This window comes from Lithobates pipiens, unplaced genomic scaffold (genome assembly GCF_037356315.1).
Source record: "Lithobates pipiens isolate NorthernLeopardFrog02 unplaced genomic scaffold, aLitPip1_a1.2 Scaffold_13, whole genome shotgun sequence".
NCBI lineage: Eukaryota > Metazoa > Chordata > Amphibia > Anura > Ranidae > Lithobates > Lithobates pipiens.
In genome coordinates this window covers 21,784,720-21,808,146 of record NW_027507718.1, presented here as the reverse complement: position 1 = coordinate 21,808,146, position 23,427 = coordinate 21,784,720, and the positions used below count along the sequence as shown (strand labels likewise).

At 42.9% G+C, this 23,427-nt stretch overlaps 1 protein-coding gene across 5 annotated transcripts in view; it reads right to left on the bottom strand.

The window, feature by feature from the left end:
* Nucleotides 1–23,427, bottom strand: part of PRUNE2 (prune homolog 2 with BCH domain) — a 483,266-nt gene that overhangs the window by 174,639 nt on the left and 285,200 nt on the right. For 4 of the 5 annotated variants that reach the window (XM_077474900.1, XM_077474897.1, XM_077474898.1 and 1 more), the window contains exon 9: nucleotides 22,145–22,685. In XM_077474900.1, the coding sequence (XP_077331026.1) occupies nucleotides 22,145–22,685 (541 nt within the window). Of the gene's footprint in view, nucleotides 1–22,144; nucleotides 22,686–23,280; nucleotides 23,414–23,427 lie in introns of those variants that run through there. The other variant, XM_077474901.1, reaches the window with a different exon arrangement.

Here is a 23,427-nt window from a genome sequence, read left to right as displayed (position 1 = left end):
AAAAAAAGTGTGATTTGTCTAAAGGCTACTTTCCTGGTGCCTTCATGGTAGCATATGCATGGATTGGGCGTATGCTGCCATGGATAAGCACCAGGAAAGGAAAATTACAGAGAGGTAAGTATTCCATTTTAGCGCAGTGGTTCTCAGCCTCAGTCCTCAAGTACCTCCGACAAGACATGCTTTGGGAATTTATCTTAGCTAAATAGCTGTCCAAAATACCAAGCCATTGACTATGATTAAGGCTGGGTTCACACTGCAGCGATGCGGGAACTCCGCGAATCCGCGGCGGGTTCCCGCATCGCATACCTCCCGGCGGCAGTTCACACTGCCCTATGCGAACTGCTGGGAGTGTCAGTGAAACGTTAATGACACCCCCAGATTAGTTTGCATATCGCAGTGCGATCTGAAAACTCGGACAGGAATCGGATCGCATGGTGTGAACACCCATGCGATCCGATTCTGCTGCAGACCAAAAAAAGGGTCCTGTGCGAGTTTGGGCTGGGTGCGATGCGAATTCAGCCATACTATCTGTATGGCTGAACTCGCATCGCACAGAGATCGGATGTGATTTGCACTGCAGTGCGGTGCGAATCACATCCGGTTCTCGTAATCGCAGCAGTGTGAACCCAAACCTGGCCTATTGAGGGTACTTGAGGACAAGGTTGGGAATCACTGATTTAGAGCATTGAGCTAAAATCTAGCTCAAGACAATCCTATTTTAATTGGGTGCATTTAAGGGAAACCAAGTGAGTGTTAGAACCCAGATTGTCTTTTTTAGGTTGGGCTTTGTGTCCCTTTTCGGAAAATTGTCTTTCCTTGGGAACACACAGGTCAGTCTAACTAGTGTCCCCATTAGGCAAATGGCACTCTAGCACTTTGTTGTGCACACCCCAAATTATTAGGTATTTTGGGGTTTATTAAAGGCAAATCCACTCTGTAATACAAGTGTACTCACTGTAAATCTGAGCAGAACCACTGGTGATTTTATCATCTAATCATGTAGAAGCAAAGCATGCTGTTTTTTTATTTTCCTTGCATGTACCCTCGGATCTCCAGCAACCGCACTTCTAAGTGCACTTGTAGTGCAAATTGAATTCGCTTTTAGCAAATAAACCCCAAAGTCCAAGATGCCTAATAGTTTGGGGTGTGCACAGCAAAATACTAGAGTGCAATTTCTCTAATGGGGAAACTATTTAGATTGACCTGTGTGTCCCCAAAGAAAGACATTGGCAGGGTTTTACCCTAACTTCCTGTTTGGCTATGTGACAGGAACTGAATAAATTTGAAGGAGAAACTGGCAAAATTTGGGAGGTGTCCTCACCCCATCAGGGGTGCAGACATCCCCAAAAATTGGCAAGAGTCTAATCTATCTACACTCTATCCCCAAGCGAAAATAAGAAAGGGTTCCATTTAGCTTAACTTTGCAAAGATACATTCCTAAGTTCAACTGTGATGCATGTCAATGGCCCATTTAGACCTTGTTTAATAGAAAACACAAGTTGCCTTTCACTATAAACGTTTGTTAGTCCAGTCCTGGAAATCTGCATCTGCTTTACTATTAATTTCCATAAAAATTGGGTTCTTGCATCTAGATGTGCCAAAATGCAAATGCAATTCTAAATGCCAAATGCATTCTGTGTGCGCAGAGGTATGTACCTGTGGCACATATCTGGTTCCTGGAAGTGGTGACCAATGCACAGGAATGTCATCACGAATTTGCTTGTACTGCTGCTAATTTCTTCCCACCACCATTCCTTATTTGCAAATTAAGATAATTTTTTATTTATTTTTACATGAGGTGGTGATTGTATGGGTCATGCGTGTATGCCTAAATGATTTGGCCTTAAAACACACACCTACTTCCTGTGTACCAATTCATTTCCAGGCCAATGAATGTCAGAGTTTTACAATGCCTCATGGGATGTGTAGGTCTGCAACAGCTGGAGAGCCATAGTTTGAAGATTCCTGATCACTGTAGCATGGCTTGAAAAAAGGTGTTTTTTCATGTGCTTTGTATAATGCCCAAGAAATATCGTTAGGAAAATTATTAGTGGGTCATGGCACATCTACATTCCAAATTTGGCACTTAAGATGGTAATGCACTGTACAATCTGACTGGCGAATCTCTGTACAACTCGATATTTAGGCAAAATAGGTAAAAGGAAGAAGCACTTTAACAGTTAATTCAAAATACAGGAAATAAAACAAGCTCTTGAACTAAATCTAATTTATTCAAGATCTAACTGATTGCAGTGTATGGTCACCTTTAGGCTGCATTCACACCGGAGCGTAGCGTGTTTGAGCGTTTTTACCGGCGTTTTGTCGCGCGTTTTGTCACGCGCCAACGTGCGTTTTGTCACGCGACAACGCGTGTTTTGTCGCGCGACAACGCGCGTTTGCATACAGCGTTTTCCGGCGTTTTTTAACTTCGCCGTTTTTTTTTCAGACAATAGGAAAAATATTTTTCATCTGCTTCCTGAGTACTGTACTTAATGTACTTCCGGTTCAGCATTGTGCTCATGTACTTCCGGTTCAGCATTGTGCTCTCTGCGCCATATGTACTATAAAGATGAGTGACGATGAGATGGCATGTTTTATGGCAGCATCCGCTGTTGCCACATTTTTTCTGCGTGAACAAGAGAGGAGGAAGAAGAGGGCACACAGATATTGGATACACCCCGTAATTGCCGATCGGGAAGAGAGTGGGCAATTTTGGGCTATGTACAGTGACCTACGTGACCATGAAGATACATTTTTGGACTACAACAGGATGTCCATAAAAAGGTTAGTCAAAATAGTTGAATTCATGATGTTTGACATTGTTCCTGTCTTATATTATAATGTCCACCCATAAACGCCATATTTGTTATTATTTTTTTCACAGCTTTGATGAGTTACTGGGTTTACTCAGTAGTCGTTTGCAGCGAATAGACACATATTTTAGGAACAGTATACCCCCTGTGGAACGACTAATTATTACACTGAGGTAATATTGTCATATTTCTATTTAATTTTTTAACCACTTACCACCTCACGCCAATGTACATCGGCAGAATGGCACGGCTGAGCACAAGCACATACCTGTACGTTGCTCAGTGCCCAGCCGTGGATCGGGAGTGCCCCGCCGGTGGTGCGTTCCTGACCCGGCCCTGAGCTCTGTGACCGCGACCGCAGAACCAGCGGACCTGATCGCCGCTGGTGTCCCGCAATCGGGTCACAGAGCTGAAGAACGAGGAGAGATCCGAGTAGACAAACCTTTCCCTGTGCTTCCTACTGTGGCTGTCACCGATCGGAAAGACAATCAGTGACGTCACATGCCAGGCCACGCCCACTAAAATAAAAAAACACATAACGTCATACATAAGACCTACACTGCCCCCTAGTGGTTAACACCTTCCTGCCAGTGTCCAAAAATGTGTTAAAAATGTCCGATGTGTCTGCAAAAATGTCGCAGTTACAATAAAAATCGCTAATCGCCGTCATTAAAGAAAAAAAAAAAGATAAATATGCTATAAAACTATCCCCTATAAACGACATAAATTTTGTTTTGGAGCCACGTTGCACGTCCACGCAATTGTAGCGCCGCAGTGCCGAATCACAAAAAGGTCCTGGTCCTTTGGCTGCAAATTGGTTTGGGGCTTAACTGAGATTAAAGCGGTAGTAAACCCGCTTTTTTTTACCCCTGCAAAGCAAATACTCACCTTAGAACGAGGCCCCGACATCTAGCCCGATCCACGCCGACGGAGCTGACATGCTCCCTCGGCGTTTCTTCCGGGTATCGCGGCTCTGGCGCTGTGAGTGGCTGGAGCCGTGATATCGTCACTCCCACGCATGCGCGCGGGAGATTTCATTCCGGCCGGCCAGCCACTGCCGGATTTTCAGGCTGAGAATCCCCTTGTGCGCATGCACCGCTGCAGTCAACAGCGCATACCGAGGGGAATATCTCCTAAACCATACAGGTTTAGGAGATATTTTTTTTACCTACAGGTAAAACTTATTATAGGCATTCCTGTAGGTAAAAGTCCCAAAAATGAGTATACAACCACTTTAATGAAGAACCTAATATGAATAATTTTTTATATGCCTAAAATAAACACCAATCCCACATTTTTAAAGCCAAATAAAAACTTTATTTTTTTTATTTAAAATATTACTGAAATATAACTTTTTCTGTTATAACTTTTTCTGTTCGTTTGTGCATTTTGCACATATACAGCTCAACAAAGAAATAGAGATAACGTAGCTCATGAATCAAAAAAAAAAAAAAATTAGAGACGATGGAATGTTTGGGAGGAGTTGTCTCCCTCATTGGGTGTATTCACCACATTCATTGCATGGCAATATTGTGACCAGTTGGAGGTAGGGGGATTCTCATTTTGCTGCCAAATAGAAGGTGGTGGTGGTGGTGGTGGTGTTGGCAGATGAAAGTAATTTGAAGGTGGTGGTGTTGGCAGAGGAAGGTAATGAGAGGATGGTGGTGCTGGCAGATGGGGCGGGGGGTGATTTGCATAGGGACCATAAGGTGGCGGAGGCTCTGAGGACCTACAGTGGTGTGAAAAAGTGTTTGCCCCCTTCCTCATTTCCTGTTCCTTTGCATGTTTGTCACACTTAAGTGTTTCGGAACATCAAACCAATTTAAACAATAGTCAAGGACAACACAAGTAAACACAAAATGCAATTTGTAAATGAAGGTGTTTATTATTAAAGGTGAAAAAAAATCCAAACCATCATGGCCCTGTGTGAAAAAGTGATTGCCCCCTAAACCTAATAACTGGTTGGGCCACCCTTAGCAGCAACAACTGCAACCAAGCGTTTGCGATAACGTGCAATGAGGCTTTTACAGCGTCCTGGAGGAATTTTGGCCCACTCATCTTTGCAGAATTGTCCTAATTCAGTTACATTAGAGGGTTTTCGAGCATGAACGGCTTTTTTAAGGTCATACCACAACATCTCAATAGGATTCAGGTCAGGACTTTGGCTAGACCACTCCAAAGTCTTCATTTTGTTTTTCTTCAGCCATTCGGTGGTGGACTTGCTGGTGTGTTTAGGATCATTGTCCTGCTGCAGAACCCAAGTTCGTTTCAGCTTGAGTACACGAACAGATGGTCGGACATTCTCCTTCAGGATCTCTTGGTAGACAGCAGAATTCATAGTTCCTTTTATCACGGCAAGTCTTCCAGGTCCTGAAGCAGCAAAACAGCCCCAGACCATCACACTACCACCACCATATTCTACTGTTGGTATAATGTTCTTTTTATGAAATGCAGTGTTCCTTCTACGCCAGATATACTTGGACACACACCTTCCAAAGAGTTCCACTTTTGTCTCATCAGTCCACAGAATGTTGTCCCAAAAGTCTTGGGGATCATCAAGATGTGTTGTGGAGAAAGTGAGACAAGCTTTGATGTTCTTTTAGCTCAGCAGTGGTTTTCTCCTTGGAACTCTGCCATGCAGGCCATTTTTGCCCAGTCTTTTCCTGATGGTGGAGGCATGAACGCTGACCTTAACTGAGGCAAGTGAGGCCTGCAGTTCCTTGGATGTTGTTGTTGGGTCTTTTGTGACCTCTTGGATGAGTCGTCGCTGCACTCTTGGGGTAATTTTGGGTGGCCGGCCACTCACGGGAAGGTTCACCACTGTTCCATGTCTTCGCCATTTGTGGATAATGGCTCTCACTGTGGTTCGCTGGATTCCCAAAGCTTTGGAAATGGCTTTATAACCCTTTCCAGACTGATAGATCTCAATTACTTTCTTTCTCAATTGTTCCTGAATTTCTTTGGGTCTCGGCATGATGTGTAGCTTTTAAGGATCTTCTGGTGGACCTTACTGTGTCAAGCAGCTCCTATTTAAGTGATGCCTTGATTGTGAACAGGTGTGGCAATAATCAGGCCTGGGTGTGGCTAGAGAAATTGAACTCAGGTGTGGACAACCACAGTTATAGTATGTTTTAACAAGGGGGGCAATCACTTTTTCACACAGGGCCATGATGGTTTGGATTTTTTTTCACCTTTAATAATAAACACCTTCATTTACAAATTGCATTTTGTGTTTACTTGTGTTGTCCTTGACTATTGTTTAAATTGGTTTGATGTTCCGAAACACTTAAGTGTGACAAACATGCAAAGGAACAGGAAATGAGGAAGGGGGCAAACACTTTTTCACACCACTGTATATGTGGGGGTTGGTGGTATAAAAGTCGCAATATAGCGTATGGTACCTGCCAACATGTCTGCCTGGAGTACTGATAGTACCTTCCAGACATCTTGCAGAAACCTGCACATGAGACCTGTTGCTGCTAATTTTTTCTGACATACTGGTCATAATGTCCAGCATGCGGTTGAAGTCAGGATCAGGAGCCTTCCTTCTTATTGCTCTAGCAGGTACACGAGCAGAAATAGATAGTGGGGACGTCTCATCTCGCACATGTGTCTCAGATGTAGACCGTGCTGGAGTCGACAATTGGCTCTCCAGATCTCGGCCTCCTTGATCACTTGATGCTTGGCTTGCTTGCTGACTTTGATCACTTGACGCTTGGCTTGCTTGCTGACTTTGATCACCTGATGCTTGGCTTGCTTGCTGACTAGCATCTGTGTCCAAATCCACATTTGGATTACTGTCCTCCCAGCAGTTTTCAGTCCTGAAAATAGAATTGAATTATTATAACTTTCTCTTTAAATTTTGTTTAATGACATTCGTGCACAGATGATAGCTTACTGCCCCAAAGCCAGCATTGGCCGAAGGAATTCCATTTCTTTTGCATGCAGATAATCTCTCGGAGCATATGCCCCAGATCCACTCCTAAATTCCCTTTGCAGTCTTAGATGTCGAGTGTAGGCATCACGTATACTCTTCCACTTTATTTTGAGCTGTTTAACTGTTAAAAAACACATTAAAATATATATGTTTATTTCTTTGTAGGTACCTAGCAACCGGACAATCTTTAGCGAGCATACATTATGCCTTTCGAGTTGGGAAATCCACAGCAAGCTACATAATTCGGGACACTTGCTCTGCCATTTACGACATACTAAAGGATATTGTATTCAAAAAACCGACAGCGGAAGATTGGGCAAGGATCTCGGATGTTTTCTGGCAACGCTGCAACTTCCCCAACTGTGTTGGAGCCATCGATGGGAAACATATTCGTATCGTAAAGCCCATGGGTAGTGGAAGCCAGTTTTTCAATTATAAGAAATATTTTTCTTTTGTTCTAATGGCAGTGGCTGATGCCAATTATTGCTTCAGCTACATCGACATTGGAGCATATGGTAGCAGCGCTGACTCTGCCATTTTCTCACATTCATCATTTGGACACCTGCTGCGCAACAATGCTCTGGACCTTCCAGAAAACAGGCCACTCCCTGGCACAAATGGCCCTCCCCTACCCAGTGTTTTTGTTGGAGATGAAGCCTTTGCTCTGAGTGAGCATCTGCTACGGCCTTACTCGGGGCACAACCTGACGGAACATAGGAGTGTGTTCAATTATAGACTAACTCGAGCACGTCGCGTTGTGGAATGTGCATTTGGCATATTGGCCAACAAATGGCGGGTACTGCACACTCCGATTGGTCTCAACATGCAAAATGCAATTTGTGTGGTTAAAGCTGCATGTGCCTTGCACAATTTTGTTCGCCAGCGGGATGGATATGACTTTGAGGACCCAGTCCATGAGAACATGGAAAGGGCTCATTGGACCGGTGTTCATGGAAGCAGGCAAGGGACACAGGTCAGGGATCAATTTGCCTCCTACTTTATGTCACCAGCAGGACAGGTCCCATGGCAGCTTGAGGCAATCTAATAAACTTTAGTTCTTTGTAAATACAACCATAGTATATACTATGCTGTACTGATTTATTATTAAAAATGCTTGGATGTATTGACAAGAAGTCCCATGTTTTTTTTTTAGAAATATTTTTTTTATGCAGTATCCTTCCAATATCCACTAGGGGTCAGAGTGTGTCATCATGTATTTAGGACATTCTGATAATACTATACTCATACTCCCATGCATAGTCCCCTTTCACACTGTGGCATTGTTCAGGCAGAAGCAGTGAAGGAGCAGTGTATTCACTAGCTAGCGCACCGCTCCAGTGTGAAAGCCCTCCGGCTTTCACAATTGAGAGAAAGGCGCTGGTATAGCACCTGAAAAATCGACTCCTTTCACTGCACTGTGAAAGCAGGAGTGCTGGAGCGGGGCACTAGCAGGACGGTAAAAAAAGTCCTGCTAGCAGCATCTTTGGAGCGGTAAATACCGCTCCTACCCATTGAAATCAATGAGCCAGCCTGGCTATACCACCGGCAAAGGGCCGCTGCAGCGGTGCTTTGTGTGCGATTGCGACCCTTTGCCAGCGTTCTAGCGGCAGCTAGCGGGGCTGTTTTAACCCCCGCTAGCAGCCGAAAAAGGGTTAAAAATCGCATGCAAAGCACCGCTGCATTAACCCTTTTCGGCCGCTAGCGATGGTTAAAACTGCCCTGCTAGCAGACGCTGGAACGCTGGCAAAGGGCCGCAATCGCACACAAAGCACCGCTGCAGCGGCCCTTTGCCAGCGTTCTAGCGGCCGCTAGCAGGGAAGTTTTAACCCCCGCTAGCGGCCGAAAAAGGGTTAATGCAGCGGTGCTTTGTATGCAATTTTAACCCTTTTTCGGCCGCTAGCGGGGGTTAAAACTGCCCTGCTAGCGGACGCTAGAACGCTGGCAAAGGGCCGCAATCGCACACAAAGCACCGCTGCAGCGGCCCTTTGCCAGCGTTCTAGCGTCCGCTAGCAGGGCAGTTTTAACCCCCGCTAGCGGCCGAAAAAAGGTTAAAATCGCACGCAAAGCACCACTGCATTAACCCTTTTCGGCCGCTAGCGGGGGTTAAAACTGCCCTGCTAGCGGACACTAGAACGCTGGCAAAGGGCCGCAATCGCACACAAAGCACCGCTGCAGCGGCCCTTTGCCAGTGTTCTAGCGGCCGCTAGCAGGGCAGTTTTAACCCCCACTAGCGGCCGAAAAAAGGGTTAATGCAGCGGTGCTTTGCATGCGATTTTAACCCTTTTTTGGCCGCTAGCGGGGGTTAAAACAGCCCCGCTAGCCGCCGCATAACACATACGAAATAACGGCAAAGCGCCACCCCACCAACACCCGCACTGTCCCAGTGTGAAAGGGGCCTTATAATGTACTAATCAATCTATTATGTCCCTATTGTGGTTATGTTTGCAGGGGTTTCTCTTACCTTTCTCATCCTTCACATGGCCAGTTAGGTCTGCCCAGTTTGTAAAAAGTTGGATGGCAATCTGGTTCCATGCCCTTCTCTTGCTTGCTCGCAGTTTGTAGCATGGATCTCTCGTATCATATAGACAGGGGTGCTCCTTCACCGTTCTTATGAACCTCTCCTGCTCTAGGAGACATACTGTCTCATCCAGTTCTTCATCCATATTCATGTTTTCCATGTGAGCTAAAAATGGTGATCTGTGCACTTCCTGTGTATTTTTTTATGTCCTTTATGTCATTTCCTTATTTAAATTATGTAAATCATATTTTTTCTTGAGCAGATACAGCGTCAAAACGCCCGTAGAAACGCTCGTTGTCGCGCTAAACGCTCGAATCAAGCGTTTCCATTAGTTTCTATGGGAATGAAAACGCCCAAAACAGCCCGATTCGCGCGACAAAAAAGGGTCCGGAACTTGTTTGAGCTTCAGGCGTTCGGCTTCAGGCGACATGGAGTGGAGATGTGAACCATCTCCATTGAGAATAATGGATTTTTTCCCCTCCAGCGTTTTGTAGCTTCAGGCGTAGGGCTACAAAACGCTCAGGTGTGAATGGGGTGTAAAAGATCAAGATCTGAAAATATTAATTCATTGGGTTTAGAAACACTTCTCTGTTCTTTGTAATGTATTGAAAGATTTGGGTAAAAAAAAGAAAAAAAAAAAAAATTTCAAAGATATATTAGAAGTGATAGGAATGAGCTTAGCATCAAAAGGGAGTTCATTAACTGAGTGCACCTACTAATTGCCTAACAAGACACATTCAATAAGATGACATGAACCAATTGTATTGAGCCGTGCGCTATTATCATTGAGAAAACTACGGTTACCCTAGAGCCAGTTGCAGTTTACATATGCGGGTATTTATTATCGTTATGTGCGCTTGAATGTGTTAATGACTTTTCCGGTGCACCAATTAATGTATGAACTGGCGCAGTGCCTTCTTCTTAATAAATCACCCCCAAGGAATCAGTTCTATTTATGAAATAGTGAATGGTAAAATCAATAATTGCTAAATGTTAAAAGGTGGAACATTTATAAATGTAGAAGTCGGGCACCAAATTCAAGGAGCATTAGAAGAGTCTATATTGTATTTTTTAAAGATTTCTGCAAATTTATAAAATTAAAGTCAAATAGACGAGGTACCGTAACATCTGGGGGAATCTTTTTAGAATGGATGGTATAGGTGCTAAATAAAATTTCCTACCAAACTAATAAACAATTAATTCAGTATCCAATAGTCAGAATTGCTGAGATACAATAGGTACATTTTGATTGGTTGTTACAGGAGAAAAATGTAGCACATGTTCAAAGACAGAGGTATGAGGTGCCTGGGAACACCCATCAGATAAAGTTGCACTGATGCTGTATTTGTTATTTATTGTATAACATTTTTGAAAACTATTTTTTTTTCAGGGATCCTCAGTCAGCCAATAATATGGTACCGAGTTCTCCCAAATGGCACTTATATATTGCATTGATACATAACACTCACTGGTAAATTCAAAAACTGTTTCACATTAGAAGGTGGAATATTGATACATGTAGAAGCTGATATGAAACCAGATGTATCTGGTACCCCACCCTGCGTGAAGGCACTTCCCTGTTTTATTTGTTTTTCTCTACTTCTTCAGACAGATTGTCCTACCAATTGCTGTGGGAGATGGATCCAGGGGAGGAGAAGCCACCTGGGAGTTGGTCCACCTGGACAGCTAGAATACATAACGCCTGGTATACTTAACACGAGGCAAATTTGGTTGAGGCAAATTATAAGGTGTTATCCCACTGGTACATGGTCCTCTCCAGGATAGCCAACATTTACCTGGACGCATCTCCTGTGTGTTTTGTGCCGACAGGAGAGTACCATGTTTCATGTGTGGTAGACTTGCCTCAGAGTTAGATGGTTTTGGAACAGGGTCTTCACTTTATTTCATACAGTTACGAATGTGAAGGTCGCACTTTTGAATGAGCCTATGGAGTGCACCCCAAGGCACACACAATCAATATACATATTCACCAGCACACCAGGAATCTTCAGTTATCATCCAAAGGTTTTTATTATAGATAGATAACATCACAAAGACAAGTGCAATGTTTCAGAGCCATGCAGGACCCCTTCATAGGCAAGGCATACATAGTCCCTAATTTTTTTTTATTTCTAGCAGCTAAAATGACTATTGCAAGGGTGTGGAAGTGCATAGTTGTTGAAGTAGCCACAATAAAAAAAAAAAAAAACCTTCCTGGATTATGCTGCGTAACAAAAATGCTAGCCTTGTTAAAGACAGACTAAATTTGAAAAAACATGGAATCCTTGGATGCACTATTTACAGCCTTCTGAATGATATGGTAATCTAATGATCCGAGCCTTTGGCCGTGGAGGGGTGGCTCTCAACCCTTTTCCTTCTATTCTTTTTTTCTGTTCTGAGATCCTGTATATTCTTTTTCTTCACTCTGGCTTGTTTTTTTTGTCATTATCAGTTGGGGCCAGGGACAGACTGACCATTCGGACACTCGGACACTACTGACCAGTAGGGGGCCTGACAAGAGGCTCCTGACAGAGAGAAGACCAGGGCTGCCATTGTGCAGTGTTCACAAATTGCAGGGAAGGAAGTGCTAAAGGGTCCCAAAAAAGTCAGAGGTTTTTTCTACTCAGAGCAGCCTAGCTGCAATACCCCTAAGAGTACATTTGGTGCTGCTGCATCTCCTTTACCACTCCCCTCTGTGGGCTCAGTGCAGCATACTGTTTGCTCAGTGCGATGGGAAGCAGTGGTGGGGTTGAAGGCGGTGCCCGGCTCTATGGAGGCAGCTGAGGATGGTGGGTATCAGAAAACTACCTGTGTCATCTTGAGTAGAATGAGTAATATTTTATTCCTGCTCTAGGTGGGCTGGGTGACCAACTAAATGGCTGGCCTTTATGTGCCCCCTGACCAAACTGGAGCCGGAGAACAAGGTGGACACCCTAAGGGTTATCAAGAGGCTGGAGCGCATGGAAAGTGTCATCAACCAGCACATACAAGGTACAACCCCAAACTCTGCTCCACACCAAAGAACATGGTTATCACTCTTCATAAAGAGTTGACAATCCTTTTGGGCTCTCAGGCACTGCCTGAGGGCCCAGGGTCTGTAGGGGGCCCCATGAGAGGCTTCTGGCTCATTCTTTCACCTCCAGGAAGGTGAGCACAAGACCACACATTCAGCACCTGGGCAGCTCAGTGTCCAGACGTTCTCCTCCACCTATCACTGTGTGTGCTCAGTGCAGAGTGTCGCGTATCATCCATCAACACAAAGTGGTGTATCACTGAAGCAAATTAAATAGTGTTTACTATGCTTCAGTCTATGAATGAATAGGAGTCTCTGTACAGAACTTCTATTAATTCATCCGCATTGCAGCTGAGGCTGCAGAGAAAGGGAACATTATGTCCTCAGACACTTTCTGTCCTCAGAAATTAGGGGTCCCTTTAAACACCTGATCTTTCACCAGAGCCCTCCAACCGCCCCCCCCCCCCCCCCCATAAAACGTTAAAAAATATTAAAAATAACATTGTAAAAATAATAAAGAAACATAATGAGGCCTTTCACTCAGGGCATACTACAGTATACATCCCTGCAAGGGCCGTGTTTACCTGTATGGTAATGCACAGGTGTTTCATGCATCCCCATACAGCCAGTTCAATTCATGTTAATTGGGAAGCAGTAACTGAATGGACACAGCCACTACTCTCAATTTGACATTGGTTTGGATACATGTCCCTGAACTCACACTGTTTACGTTTGGGGCTGTGCACTCTCACCCACATGGATGCCAGCTTGGAAGAAGCAATTGTGCCCATGTAGACGCTGCATGACAATTGTCATGAATGGGATTGCCTGCACGGGAGTGCGTGGAACATCTGTGCATCCTCGTGTGGGAAAACACAACCTTTACATGGGTGTACACTTTAGTACACCCTATGTGAAAGAGGCCTTAGTAGGAATTGAAAGTGACATTAAACCTTCATTTAAAAAAAATAAAAATAACAAACATTTTGTACTTACCTCCTCTGTGTAATGGTTTTGCAAAGAGCAGCCCCAATCCTCTTCTTCTGGGGTCCCCCACCAGCACTCCAGGCTCCTATTCTTCATTTTGTAGTACATAGATATTTTCAGAAATTTCAGAATAGTGGTTGTGTATTTTTTTGCTGTTATATATTCAGAGTATCTGGGCACTAAACAATGAATATACAGTTCTGTTTTAACTGGCCAGATTTAGGCCAAGATGAGTTGCTCACCAACTCCACTTCTGATTTTTTTTGTGGTCAGAGTGAATTTGGCTCATGGGCAGTATTAGCAGGTTGGGCTAGGTGGGGAGGAAGTGGCTATCAGGGGATTCTATGAGGAATCAGCTATTACAACGCCCTGTAAGTCTTGGAGCTCTGCCCATAAAGATTGCTCATACTATGTGCAGGCTTCTGCACATCATACCTGTAAGCCGCTTTTGGTTTCCTTAAATGACAAAGTGTCCTTACCTTTGTGATCACTATACTGGATTAAATCCCTAAGGGCTATAGATTAACGTTATATGATTAATCAACCCTCATAGTAAAATAAAGGAAGAAAAAAATAATCCAAGAAAAATAGTTAATACGAAGCTATATCAGAGGCATTATTAATTAATTACAGTTCACGCAATCAAAACTAATTTATTGATGACTGAAATAAAATATAATGTAGGCTTCTTTGCTGATCTTCTTCTGGAAATGTTAGTTGCTTGTTTCATGCAGAATAAACTCAGGACTATAATAAAGTATTGAAATGGCTACATAAAGGCCAGGCAATTGACAATTTCAGAAGAGGTCAGTATTTTTCCCAGCACAATTTCCTTAAATATTTTAATATCTTCAGGTTATATTCTTGCCAACATAGATTTCACAGACTTAATATAAGAATCCTAATTGAGGTTTAAGAGCCATGCTGACTTTCTAGAATGGCCAAGATCAAAGCCACCAGCAGGATGAAAAGAGGCTGTTGCAAAAGTGCAGCCTCAGGAAATGTCTCCTCACTCTGATGAAGACCTGGTGGTGGCAATTCTAGAATACAACACTAGGATAACTACACTGATGACAACCAGCCGTTAGTAGCCCTAAGGTGATACACCAGTCATTAGGCATATTTGTGATCCAGGAAATGGCAAAGGTTGTATCCAACCAGTCTGAGATGCTGCAACAGAGTGAGAGTGAATGAAATGGGAATGCTAAGTGCAGCCAGAGGCCATTGCTGGGGTTGAACATCAAAACCACAGAGAAGGAGAAACATATAGCAAGAAAAAACAGCAGGGGTATAGGTACCATGTTTCCCTGAAAATAAGCCTGGGTCTTATATTAATTGTGGCAACAAAAGACATAGTAGGGCTTACTTTCAGGGTAGGTCTTACCACGTAATGTCTGTCTTCTCTCCCCCTCCCTGCCTATCAGCAATCCCCAGTGGGAACAAAGTTAAAATGCTTATAAAATCCTATAATCCACTATTTACAGTAGTATATAATGTACAATGTGTATGTTTCTGTAATATAATTGTGTCAAATACCATACTATCATTACAGCGATAGGTATTTGACACATTCATATTACAGAAAAAGCATTTTAACCACTTAAGGACAGCCTCGCGCCGATGTATTTCGGCAGAATGGCACGGCTGAGCACAAGCACATACCTGTACGTTGCTCTTTAAGTGCCCAGCCGTGGGTCGGGAGCGTGCCGGCGGCGGCGCGCTCCCGACCCGGTCCTAAGCTCAGTGACCATGGCCGTGGGACCAGCGGACTCGGTCGCCACTGGTGTCCCACGATCGGGTCACAGAGCTGAAGAACGAGGAGAGGTCTGTGTAAACAAACCTCTCCCCATGCTTCCTACTGTGGCTGTCACTGATCATCTGTTCCGTGATATAGGGAAAGACGATCAGTGACGTCACATGCCAGGCCACGCCCCCTACAATAAAAAATACACATAACGTCATACATAACCCCTACACTGCCCCCTAGTGGTCCTTTGGCTGCAAATTGGTCCGGGGCTTAAGTGGTTAAACTAGGGCTTATTTTTGGGGTAGGGCTTATATTGCAGCCCTCCTAGAAAATAACAGTAGGTCATATTTTTGTGGAAACAGGGTAGGTGAAGTTCAAGCTTGGTCAGCAAGGATTTGCACTAGCACCCACTGAATGTTATAGTACATGGCCACAATCTCTGCTAAATATATAAGATACCTGAAGCTGTTCATAGATGGCTCAAATTTCAGACAATTCGTGTTGAATCTGCAAAAATTGGAGCTGTGGGTGCCCCTGTTGGCCCCAACTTGCTTAGTAAAACTTGACTGAAAAATCAAAGGAGCTGGATGGAAATTTGTCAGCTAAACAGTGACTGTATCCTCTAAGATGCAGTCACTGTTCCAGTATAGGTGATGCCGCTGCTTGACTATAACACTGGTTATGGTGGATGGAGGAATCTACTGCTATATATATATAAATATCAGTCTATATCAAGGCATGCAGACACTGAGGAAGAATCTGAAGTGTAGAGGGACACAGCAAACCTCAAATTGTACACCAGAGGGTACCCCAGAGTAAACCAGAGCAAAAGAATCAGAGAGTGAAGTGGCACCAAGCTGGGTCAGCTAGATTAATTTGTCAGGCAACGGATCAGTGTACAATCTCAGATCAGATGGCCAATCACAATAAGGGTTTATCCATACCATGTCAGTTAAGTTGTGCTGATCTGCTGATCTACATGTGCGAGGGTGTGCACTGTGTAAAAATAAAGCCAACTCACCGCACCACATTTCACCACACAACAGAACATTCCAACACATTGTTGTGTGTAAAGTTAAATGATTTGTCATTCTGAGACATTTCTAAAGTTAGCCTCTTGCTGACCACATAGTGCATGAAAGCAACAGCAAGAAATGTGCATATTTATGCTCAGCCACCACACATGTGTCCACGGCAGGGCTGAAACTAGGGGGGCAGGCAGGGGGGACACATGCCCCAGGCGCCACATTGAGAGGGGCATCGTCGCGTACAGGATTAGTGGGCTGTGGGAAAAGAAAGTGCTGGCTGTGCTCTCCCCCTGTTCATTCCTGTCCATGCAGCACCTCCTGATCGCACAGAACGGATCTTTACAGGTGTTCTCTCTCCTTTTGCCCTTGGTTGTTTTGCTCTCCTGGCGGGCGGCCGTTGGGGATCCTGATGTACAAGGGATCAAAGGGAGCCTGAGGGAAGACAACAGTGGGGGGTGCAGGACGCCTATATATCAGTAGGTGTTAGAGAGGGAGCGCGGAGCGGTAGGAGAGTGGGGCCGGTGTGGTATGCAGAAGGACACCTGCGCCCCCTTCCCCCCTCTTCCCCGAGCAGCGGTAGGCAGCAGCAGTGATCTGTCCCGAGGAGCTGTGTAGAGGGGTGTGAAAGCTTGACGCAGAATTCAGATGCTTGAGTCCGGCAATGCTGTGTTTGAGAGGACATGTGCGCGCCCCCCTTCCCCCCTCAACTATTCTCTGCAGGCTGTCAGGCAGTGACCACGGTGACCCTGAATGGGTGGAGGAATGTGCCTGGTAGCAGATCCCCTGGGCTGAATCAGAGGTCAGTAAGACGATCACACACAGACAGATACATACACAGTCAGTCCCTCCCCCCTCTCTCTCCCCCCCCCTCCCTCTTTCTCGCCCTCTCCCTCCCCCTTATCTCTCTTATGATATTTATGGGTTAAATGTATGTAAGGGGGGCACTGATGTAAGATGGGGAATTGATATAAGACACTGACATAAAGGAGAAAACTAATGTAAGGGGGGCTCTGAAGGGAACACACTGAAGTACGGGGGGACTCTGATGCAAGGAAAGCACTATTGTAAGGTGGAATTGAAGTAAGGAGGGACTCTGAAATAATGAGGGACTCTGAAGTAAGAGGTCACACTGATGTTAGAAAGGTATAAAATTCTTAAACAATGGAGCGCTTGCTCTGTGTATAGATACAATTTCAAACACAGAATATATATTATATATATATATATATATATATATATATATATATATATATATATATATATATATATATATATATATATATATAATATATGATAAAACCAAAATTATAGTCAATGTATATATTAATAAAAGTGCTCCTCCACAAAGTGTAATAGTCGATTATTTAATCTGTGTCACCACTTCCACCACTAGGTGAAAAACAGCCTTTCATCACGCAACAATGTAATTACATCAGGGCCATAGATAAAAACATATAGCGATATCCCACTCACATGTTACATCATCTTATATATAGCGTGTATTATGTAAGGCTAATCAGGGAGACACTGCTCTCCTCCTCAAGATTACATCCGTGTAACTGACACACCGGGTGGACGCGTCATAACTACTACTGATGCGTTGCGTCACCGATCATGTGACTTTTTCAAGGGATGAGGAGTCTAGTGACGAGCGCCGGGGTTTTAAGCACAAGCTTGTTTGCATGTTACCGTCGTGATGGGTGACTCATCAGATTATCATGCTTTATGCAGGCCATACATATATATACCGATGCTGAGAATGCATCATAACAGATATGACACATGTAAAGGAAACTAAAATGATCTAAAACATTTCTACAATCTAAAACAAGGAAGGGGGAGGAATCTAAAATCCATAGAGTCCATTTCAAAAATCAACATATAAAGTGGAAACTAGATATAAATATTTAGTAGTCTGATATAACGCAGTTTAGGTCAAATTCCACATTCAATCCATGTGGAAAAAAGTTTTGAGTTCAAAAATCCATTTTGGCTCACTTTTGCTCAACTCTGATTTTATGGCTTCCCCTCCAATGAAGTTTGTATTTCTCTATAGCCCAAAACGTCAAACAAGAGGGATCTTTTGCATGATACTGAGAAAAATGTTTTGAGACAGTGTGTTTGGGGAAACCATTTTGGATATTTTGTACATGCTCTCTTATTCGTTTCCACATAGGTGGTTTTGCTCTGCCCACATATTGCATAGAACATGAGCATTCTAAAATATATACTACACCCTCTGTTCTACAAGAAATAAGATAGTTTATTGAATATTCTTTCTGAGTAGTGATGGAGATAAATTTATTGAGCTTTTGCCCATTCATGTTTGTATATCTACAGGCATAGCATATTTTGCATGCATAAAATCCCTTTCTCTGAAAAAAGTCAGAGTACCTGATTTACTGGGTGGATCTGGTACATTTTTTTAAATTATATGTTGTAGAGTAGGTGCTTTTCTATAAATAAATCTTGGTTGTTTTGAAGTTGTATCCGCTTGGAGGATTGGCCAAAGTTTTTTAAATATTTTACAATTTTCCTGAACTGAATATTGTAGTCGAGAATAATTGGTACATCATTCTGGTTTTCTTAATGTATCCTTAATCTATTTCTCTTGTTTTACAGTTGATATTTATTCTATTTTTTCTTTAACTGCTTCCCGACCGCCTCGCGCAGATTAATCGGCAGAAGGGCACTTAAAGGCAGAATCACGTACCTGTACGTTACCCTTTAAGAGGCAGCGGGGGGCACGCTCGTGGGAAGCTCCGTGATTCGGCTTGCGGGTCCTGTGGACTCGATTGCAGCGGGGATACCGGCGATCGCCTCATGGAGAGGAAGAATGGGGAGATGCTATAGTAAACAAGCATCTCCCAGTTCTGCCTAGCAACAAGTGACACTGATCTCTGCTCCCTGTGATTGGAGCAGAGATCAGTGATATGCACAACACAGCCACGCCCCCCCCACAGTTAGCAACACGCCCCTAGGACACAACCCCTACACTGCCACCTCCTGGTTAACCCCTTCACTACCAGGAATCAGTGCATTTGCATAAATGACAATGGTCCCAAAAATGCCCGATGTGTCCACCATAATGTCGCACTCATGATAAAAATTGCTGATTGCCGCCATTTAAAAAAAAAATTATTAATAAAAATGCCATAAAATGATCCCCTAATTTGTAAACGCTATAACTTTTGCGCAAAACAATCAATAATCACTTATTGTAATTTTTTTTACCAAAAATATGGAGAAGAATGCGTATCGGCCTAAACTGAGGAAAAAAAAAATCTTTTTTTATATATTTTTGGGGGATATTTATTATAGCAAAAAGTAAAAAATGTGTTTTTTCAAAATTGTCGCTCTTTTTTTGTTTATAGCGCAAAAAATAAAAACCACAGGGATGATCAAATACCACCAAAAGAAAGGTCTATTTGTGGGGAAAAAAAGGATGTCAATTTTGTTTGGGAGCCACGTCCCACGACCGCGTAATTGTTAGTTAAAGCGACACAGTGCGAATCGCAAAAAGTGCTCTGGTCAGGAAGGGGGTAAATTCTTCCGGGACTGAAGTGGTTAATAAATGCTCTGCAAAATCTTCTATTTTACTACAATTTTGCCGTAATCTGATAAGCTGTCTTTTGGAATATTAATAAGCCATGGGTCATAATGACAACTATCCACTGATATATAGCTATTCCTTTCCACTGGCTTCCAATATGTTTTGGTTGTAATTCTGTGTTCTTCCAACTGTATAGTGAGCTCTAAAAAGTGAATAGTTTTTTATATCATATTTAACAGACAGATGTATATTTTTTTGGTTATCATTCAATTCTTCAAATACATTTTTTATTGACTCTTCATCTCCCCTCCATATTACATTTGTAAACCAAATTCCAAACATTTAAAAATATACTTCTTTTGTTTTCTCAAGAGGTTTCCAAAAATGTCTAATGCCCATTTTGATGCCCGAATCGCTTATTCATGATTGATTATCGTGTATAGTGATGATACATCTGCTGTCGCTATTAAATATTCCCTATTGTCCAATTCAATTGTGTCTAAAACCTGAATGAGATGTTATGTCTTTCAAATATGATAGAGTGTTCTTGATAAGGGGTTGCAGAAAATAATCAATGTATTCCCCCAGTCTTGCATTAATCGATTGAATCCCATTAACAATTGGCCTTCCCGGTGGATTAGTCCGATCTTTGTGAATTTTTGGAATATTTTCTATAATCGGTATATATTAGGTGATGTTAGGAAGGACGTAAAGGAGGCACTTATGTAAGGGAGGACTCTGATGTAAGAGAGGACTCTGATGTAAAGGGGGCACTTATGTAAGGGGGGAAACTGATGTAAGAGAGATCTCTGATGTAAAGGGGGCACTTGTGTAAGGGGGGAAACTGATGTAAGAGAGGACGCTGATGTAAAGGGGGCACTTGTGTAAGGGGGGAAACTGATGTAAGCGAGGACTCTGATGTAAAGGGGGCACTTATGTAAGGGGGGAAACTGATGTAAGAGAGGACTCTGATGTAAAGGGGGCACTTGTGTAAGGGGGAAACTGATGTAAGAGAGGACTCTGATGTAAAGGGGGCACTTATGTAAGGGGGGGAAACTGATGTAAGAGAGGACTCCGATGTAAAGGGGGCACTTATGTAAGGGGGGAAACTGATGTAAGAGAGGGCTCTGATGTAATGGGGGCACTTATGTAAGGGGAGAAACTGATGTAAGAGAGGACTCTGATGTAAAGGGGGCACTTATGTAAGGGGGGAAACTGATGTAAGAGAGGACTCTGATGTAAAGGGGGCACTTATGTAAGGGGGGAAACTGATGTAAGAGAGGACTCTGATGTAAAGGGGGCACTTATGTAAGGGGGGAAACTGATGTAAGAGAGGACTCTGATGTAAAGGGGGCACTTATGTAAGGGGGGAAACTGATGTAAGAGAGGACTCTGATGTAAAGGGGGCACTTATGTAAGGGGGGAAACTGATGTAAGAGAGGACTCTGATGTAACGGGGGCACTTATGTAAGGGGGGAAACTGATGTAAGAGAGGACTCTGATGTAAAGGGGACACTTGTGTAAGGGGGGAAACCGATGTAAGAGAGGACTCTGATGTAAAGGGTGACTCTGATGCAAGGAAAGCATTGTAAAGGGGGACACTGATGTAATGGGTAATTGATGTAAGAGGGGACATTGATATTGAGGAACTGATGTAAAGAGGGGCTCTGAAGCAAAGGGGGATACTGAAGTAAGGTGGGGCATTGATATGAGGGGGGTGGGCCCTGATGTAAGTCAGAACTCTCATGTAAAAAGGGATTCTGATGATAGGAGGGACTCCCCTTACAGCACTTTCCCCCATTACTTTAGAATCCCCTCTAACATTAGAGTCCCTTCTATCATCAGAATCCCCTAACTAATGTTAAGGTTGGATTCTAAAGATTCTGACACAGATGAAATATAATAATATTGTAAAAAATTGTTTATTAAAATTAAAAAATAAAAACCGCCAAACTGAAACTGCCCCAGGTAAAAGAATGTCTAGCTTTGCCACTGGTCCACTGAGGCAGGAGGTTGTGTGCTGAGAGCCAATCATTAACGGTCACATGATACAGAAAACTCTGGTGATCCTTTATATGCATTTAATACTTCATTTTGAAGCAGCATGGTTTCTGTATTATGTGACCGCTGTGATTGGCTCTCAGCACATAACCTCCTGCTGCCATGGGCACTATGTGCCTTTAGGTGTTAAAAAAAGTAAATAGTGTCTTGTGTGAGCTTACTGTGCTAACTTCATATATTTTGAACATTATATATTATTATTTACTAGCCCTCAATACCGCGCAGTAACAGTATTAGTAGCCCTATGCTCACATCACATGTTACAATCTGATTTTTCAATTTCCTTTTAGAGCTACCATCATGTATGCAATGTAACAGCCTGCCTGATTGGATATTAATAGCTTGGATAGATTAGGTAGGTCCTCAAATCATTTTGGTAGATCTAGAGTTGATTTTACACAGATTGTATGGTCAGATTGTAACATGTATGGTAAGCCTTACAAGCCTTACACCCATTGCATACTGAACACTATAAAAGTATTCTTACCTTTGCTCATCAGCATTCTTACCCAGATGGAGAGCACATGCGCCACCTTCTGGAGAAAGCTTTGACTGCAGCCCTTTGTCGTACGAAAAGAAATCATTATTTGTTGCTGTGCTTGTTCTGGTATCACTGACGTCCATTTTACACAGTTCAAAGCTTTCTTCAAGTTCTTCATAATCATTATCTCTGATTGCTGTCTGAGATCTTTCCTGTATATCACATCCTTCATATAAAGCCAGATCTCTGTCGCCATCTCCGGTGTCAGCTCTGCTGAAAATATCTTCAGGAGAGGTATCAGAAGTTTCAGTCTGGCTTAAAATTATGCTCCAGCTGTGTTCTGAGGTTTCTTCTGATGTCTTCTTACTTTGTCTCCTTTGAAGAAGAATAGAGGGACTCTTCTCCCCCAAGTGAAAAGGATGGAATCGGGACTCATAGGTAGCTTGGTTTTCACTTACAATGGTCATGGAGGTTGATTGAACTGTATCTGGGGACTCTGCTGAAAAAACGGTATCAGGCATTGTCTTTTGAAATATTGTGTCTGTATCTGTGAAAGAAAAAGAATGTTTATCTTTGTATGACAGTCTACATCCCCTCAATAAAATACTTTTGAAGACACTGATAGCCTGATTAATAAAGAGGCTATCTAGATTTGTTTCCTGAGCCATTCTGCATCTACTGCCAAATCTAGATTATCTGATCTCATACATTTTCTAATTTAACATTTCTAATTTTCTAATCTTTTCTTGTTTGAATGTGACCTCCAATAAAAAAAATAAAAAATAAAAAAGAATAATTGAGATGATTATAAACATTTAAAGAATATTACTTACTGTAAAAATAAAAATAAAAAGAATAATTGAGATTATTGTAAACATTTAAAGAACATTACTTACTCTAAGTGTGGATATCATAATGTGTAATATGCAGGAGCTTTGCTTTTGTCCTCATTCATAAATTTCAGTTTAACCAAGACTCAGAGCTTAAAGCCACAGTCACAGAATTTAGACAGCACTTTAAGGTTCTGTTCACAGTGTCGGGTTGTGTGAATGTGCACATTTCTGTACATGTTACAGCAATGGACGGTACCGTGCGCTACTTGCAATGTGGTGCCATTCATTCTGAATAACATCCTAACCTACCTTAAAGATGGAGGTGTGCCACACCGCAGTGCATTGAGAGGCAATGCACTATGTGCGTTGCAGTGTGGAGCACCATCCAAAAAAGTGCAGGTCCGATTTCTAGACCCCTGAGCTGTGTGACAACCCATTAATGCACTGCACATCAAT